This window comes from Acyrthosiphon pisum, chromosome X, assembly GCF_005508785.2.
Source record: "Acyrthosiphon pisum isolate AL4f chromosome X, pea_aphid_22Mar2018_4r6ur, whole genome shotgun sequence".
In the NCBI taxonomy this organism is placed as follows: domain Eukaryota; kingdom Metazoa; phylum Arthropoda; class Insecta; order Hemiptera; family Aphididae; genus Acyrthosiphon; species Acyrthosiphon pisum.
The window spans coordinates 65,275,385-65,281,236 of record NC_042493.1 but is presented as its reverse complement, the minus strand read 5'-3'; the positions used below and the strand labels follow the sequence as shown (position 1 = coordinate 65,281,236).

The window sequence follows — 5,852 nt, the reverse complement described above, 5'->3', positions numbered from 1 at the left end:
TAGCAGTTGCAAAATAAAAGGAATACATTGTCACAATTTTTATTTATAAGCATTTAAAGTTCAAATTTTGACAACATATTATGTAAAAATCACGAAAATTCGTAAATTATTTTATGCTAGAAATTCATAAAAAATTTTCCTTTTATATCTAAGATTTCAAAATTTAATACAAGGCTCATAATATATTTTTACAATAGCAATTGAAAAATAAAAGAAATATATAGTCACGATTTTTTTTTTATAAGCATTTAAAGTTCAAATTTTGACTAAATACGTAAAAATTACGGCAATGTTCAAATTATCTTAGACAGAAATTCATAAAAGTTTTTCTTTTTAATTCTAAGATTTGGAAATTTAATACAAGGCTCCTAACATATTTTTACAATAGCAGTTGCAAAATAAAAGGAATACATTGTCACAATTTTTATTTATAAGCATTTAAAGTTCAAATTTATACGAAATATGTCAAAATTGCGAAAATTTGCAAGTAATTTAGTGGTTGAAAAATCGTAAAAATTTTTTCTTTTATAACTAAGTTTTTAAAATTTGGTACAAGGTTCTCCATAAGTTTTTCTTTAAAAATAATATATCCTAGACTGACAAATCATCTCCGTTCAGAATCGTTTTTCGTATACAATGATATAATATCATTGGATTCAAATTTAATTCCATCCATTACAGTAACCCACTTGTAACCTACTGTACAGCAGAGCGACATCCACGACTTACCCGCCTTTTTTTACTCTATATTCTCTGTATACTGTATAGTTATATATTTGTGTGCTTATATACACCTACTTTTAACTTAACTGCTACGTATACATATTGTCCAACTATTTTTATTTTTTTATAATTTCCATCAATAAAAAAAATATTATTATTATATAGTACCTATGTATTTATAATTAGGGCTTACATATAATTTAATTCAAAGTCCCATTTTATGAGTTTGTCGACTTCAAATTTACCAGTGGTTATTGGCATTATTTTGCCACTTGAGATCACGCAAACATGTCTGTACATATCACCGTCGTCTTGCTCTGTTGGGTATATTAACGCAATCTGGTATTGGGGATTAATCACGAGTGACTGTTGAAAATTGAGCCAACCGTTTTTTTGTCGAAATTCCATCATCTGTCAAATACAATTTTGTAATTATATGTTATACGCATTACATTTTAAAACGATGCATTATTTTCGCTCACTTCCATAACTTCAGCCTTATTATTAGAAATATGGTAATGTACGAGATGAGATTCATTTTGAATTCTGTTCATCCACATTGCAAACAAATGTTCATCGTCTGACCACCCAACTGAATATAATATTGTCTCATTACTAAAAAAAAAACATTAATTTAATTCTTTTTAATTGCTTAAAATTAGTTTCTAAGTTTTTAATATTTACAGGGTGTTACCACTGGGTATCTTCCCTAATCTTATTATTCACATCACTCTTACTTGTCACCTATCAAACCTACTTATATACTAAGAAATGTATAGATTGTAGATTACTTCAAATAAATAAAAAAAAAGTTTTAATATCTATATTGTATTCTATTATAATTTAAGTACATTATAACTTATAAATACAATAATTTTAAATTTATAATAATAAAAAATACACAATACTATTGAATATCCATGTGTTGCCTGTACTTACGTGTATTGTTTTACTGGTTTTATTGATATAGGTATGGGTTCGTCGTTTGTTATATTTAGAATTTGGACGAACAATTCAACAATTGGATTTGGATCATCAGCCTATAATGTTGAATAATTGATTATTTAAATTAATTAGTAATTACATTGATTTTGGACGTATACAGTGTACTATTTTGATATTATACTTTTGGATAACGATAACTAAACATTCTGCTATATTGGTCGTACATAGTATCTGGTATGCCATATGTTGGTAAATAAACCGTTGGTACCAATTTTTCATTAAATGTCGCGTAGGCTAAATATTTTCCCTGATTAGAAAACCACATTGCAGAATTTGATCCAAAGATTTCTTCTAAAACGTTTAAAAAATAATCACTATACTTTTACATTATAAAGGCGTGATATAGTACCTATTGTTAAAATAATTTTAAAAAATGTTGTTGTAAATAAAATATATGTACTTTATATTTATATATACAGTAGAACTTCCAATTTGATTAACCGTCAAAGTGATTAACCGTCACTCGATTAACCGTCACTCTCTGTTATCTGTCATCGGTCACCGCCGAAAAAAAAAATTATTATCTTCAAAATAATCAAAAAAACAAACTAAAATGACAGATTTTTTTTTATAATATGTGTGGTATGTATGTTTATAATTTGTTACAATGTAAGTATTTTTTTTTTTAAAGTACACACGTAAAATATGATAAATATATAATATAAATATAAATATACCTATAATAAATGTGTGTATGTATATGTATTTACACGTTTTTTTTTGCAAAATTTCCGTTAACCGTCTATTCGATTAACCGTCAAAGCCCCGGTCCCGACAGTGATGGTTAATCGAAGTTCTACTGTATATATATTTTAATTTCAATATTTCTATATTATTTAGTATTATAATTATTAATAATAGGTATGCTAAAATATTATTGATTAAAACGTCTTATCGGCGATAGCCAGTGCTCGAAGGGGGGGGGATACGGTGGGATAGCATCCTTCAACTTTTTTGTTAGATGAAGAATAAAAGAATGTTATGATGACATCAGAAAATCTAAATTGTAAGGCATCCCTCCACTTATCTTGAGCCATTTCGACCACCGGCGATAGCTGCTGGGGTGAAGTGACTATATCGATTTTGTTTCTCTTACACGAGTTGACTAATGTGTTACACGCACTTTATTATATGAGTTTATCATTGAGATCAGATAGGATCCAACTATATAAATTATAGCCCATCATATATTTTAGGTCAAACGGTAGTTAAAGGTACATTATTTATATTGTGAAAATCACACGTATCAAGTATGAGATAGGTACCTATAGAAATTAGAAATGTTCGTATTTGTTTAAGAAAAATACAAAGACAATGTTGTTGTTTCACGAATGTAGATCATTTTTGCAGGTGAGAAATATTGAATTTAGATATAACTAGTTATAAATAAATATACTTTCCTGTGTACACCCAATCAGGGATACCGTTATACAAATCTTCAGACCCATGGAAAGTTATTTGTTTAACATGGTTTGGTTTTGCGACTGTGGGAATAAAATATATATTGTAGTTGTCAACAATGGCGAGACTTGAATCAGTAGGAGACCATTTGGCGATCATTATTTCTCTTGGATTATGTTTTGTGTCTCTGAGTGTTACTTGTTTCCTGATAAAATAAAATAAAATTATTAGGCAATATCTATATATTAAGTATAGTAGGTCTATTAATACAATTTTAATTTTGATACCCTATTGTAAAAATAAAGTAAAGCTAAGGGCGGTTTAATGGTGAATCTGGAGAATGGGCCGGATTAATCTCTTACTACCCCTGAAACTTGAGTCTGCGCATGCCTATATGCTTTGTAGTGCATCCATCCTTCACTAATACGATTTAATTTATTCGGTATTTTGCGTTGCCAGCTAATTGTTAGCAATTTTATTACAGATCAAACAAATTGTTTTATTCCTTTCATATAGGCAAATATCAAAATAATTTGGTTATTAAAATATAATACAAATTACTAATATTAATTATACTATTATTCGAAACCGTACTCCACTCATTACATTATTCGTAGCCTATATCTATGTGCTACGGCGTGCGATGTCCATTTTAAATTCTGAGTGGAGCGATGAATGTTTTAATTTTAGAATGATATACATATGTTCTTTTTTAAGTTTTAATTTTAATTTGTGTCTATGATAGTATGATGTACAGTGTACACGATAAGTAGGAGAAATAATCCTTCGATTTATAACTTTAAAAACTTTTCAGGTGGAAAAATGAATCTAGTTAGTGCATACAAGAGGTCAAAATTCCCAAAAGTTTTCATAAGCAACGTGTATAATAAAAATAAACTAAGAAATTGATTATTTGACAAAATCGATTTTGATTTTTGCCGTAACTTCCATAAATAATAACCGAATGTTTATAATATCATTTTTTATACATCATAAAATTTTTTAAATATTTTGATTCTCGATGAGCTATGGATAGGCATAGGAAAATTTTGATTTTTATTATATTTTTTTAGGTTATTGTTGAGACAACGATTTAAAATGTAAACAAGTTTACTCATAAGGGGAAATTTAAAAAAAGTTGAGCGTAAATCCACGATAATATTTATGAGTGTCTGAAATTAGAATTTGAAAATCATGAAAATTTGTAAATTATTTTGTGTTGAAAAATCTTAAAAACATGTCTTTTTATATCTAAGGTTAAAAAATTAAATACAAGATTCGTCATAAATGTTTATACCTTTTTCAATTTTTTTAGCATTTTTCTACAAAGATATAGTTATTTTATGCTGTGTAAGAAAGCTTTAAAATGTAATACAACTATACCCGATTCCTCATAAAATGTTATACTAGAAAATATTAAATATACATATCACGATTTCTTTTATAATAATTTATGGTTTAAATGTTGACACAATTCATCAACATTTTAAAAATTTGCAAATTACATTATAGTTCAACATTTATATAAAATGTTAAATTTATATACCTATGGATTGAAAATTCAAATCAAGATTTCTCATAGGTATTTCTAATTTCATACTGTAACCTAAAAATCTAATAATACTTCTTTTTCTTTTTTTTAATATAGATTGTCCAAGATTAAATATGGATGAAATTAGATAGAAGAATAATGAATAACAATTTTAGTTATTTTGTTGTAATTTAAAAATATTATTCGTGGCCCCCATGGGTACTTGAAACTTAATAATAATATAACATTTTCAAAGGCAATTTTTTTGGAAATAATTAATTCAAGTTATTAATGTTTAATAGTAAAATAAATTACTTTAATAGCAATAATATCATAACATATACCTAGTAATATAGGCTGATAGACTATCTTCGTTCAGCAGTTATACTGTTTGGGAAGTTGTTCGGCAAATTATACTATACATGAATTAACTATTAATTCTAGGTATTAATCGTATTATTACTTATTAGTTATTAGTATTTGGTATTTTGGTCAAGACTATCAATATACGTTATTCAGTTTTATTCTGACCATGTCTAAATGTTATATTGCTATTGGCTATTTTTGGATTTATTTTATATAGATACTAATAAAATAATAAATTATATATATACATTAGGAATAAGAAATAATTTTATATTAGCCACAATTGGGTGATTTAGTTTGATCACAATCAATTAATGATTTTATCGGATTATATTTTCAAGAAAATAGATAAGTATTGAATTTACCTATGGTTGATTTTACAATTTTTCCTGTTAATTTAATATTATTATTAAACAGCTAACTACAGAATCGAACTCACCACATGCAATACATACAAAATAATATATTACATAAAGATTATAAAATACAAAATTATTCTGGTTTCGGATTAACCAGAATGTTTTATTTGGGTTTTGGTTAATTTGAGTTTTTTGAAAACGGGATTATTCGGGTTATATAGGTTTTGGATGTTTGATTTTTTAAGAATTTTTAGGGGTTTTGGTTAATTCGGGTGCAAGGCCCTGAAGCTACGCTATAGGTGCTAAAGTATTATGTTGTTCAATTTGCCCTTTTATATCTACGTGGTTAAGGTGGGTTTCCACTAGATACGTGTACGTGTACGTGCATAAAAATACTTTACTGTTAATTGGTTGGTATACACGGTAAGCTTTTGGTATACCAGGGTGTTATACGTTCTTACCATAGG

The 5,852-nt window shown here is 27.0% G+C and overlaps 1 protein-coding gene across 2 annotated transcripts in view; it reads right to left on the bottom strand.

Annotated features, from left to right (window-relative positions):
* LOC100573274 (venom dipeptidyl peptidase 4) overlaps window positions 1-5,852 on the bottom strand; it is a 27,586-nt gene that overhangs the window by 11,699 nt on the left and 10,035 nt on the right. For both annotated transcript variants that reach the window (XM_016806359.2, XM_016806360.2), the window contains 5 exons: window positions 3,129-3,334; window positions 1,850-2,019; window positions 1,663-1,763; window positions 1,206-1,338; window positions 917-1,134 (listed from right to left, as the gene is read on the bottom strand). In XM_016806359.2, the coding sequence (XP_016661848.1) occupies window positions 917-1,134; window positions 1,206-1,338; window positions 1,663-1,763; window positions 1,850-2,019; window positions 3,129-3,334 (828 nt within the window). The remainder of the gene's footprint in view (window positions 1-916; window positions 1,135-1,205; window positions 1,339-1,662; window positions 1,764-1,849; window positions 2,020-3,128; window positions 3,335-5,852) is intronic.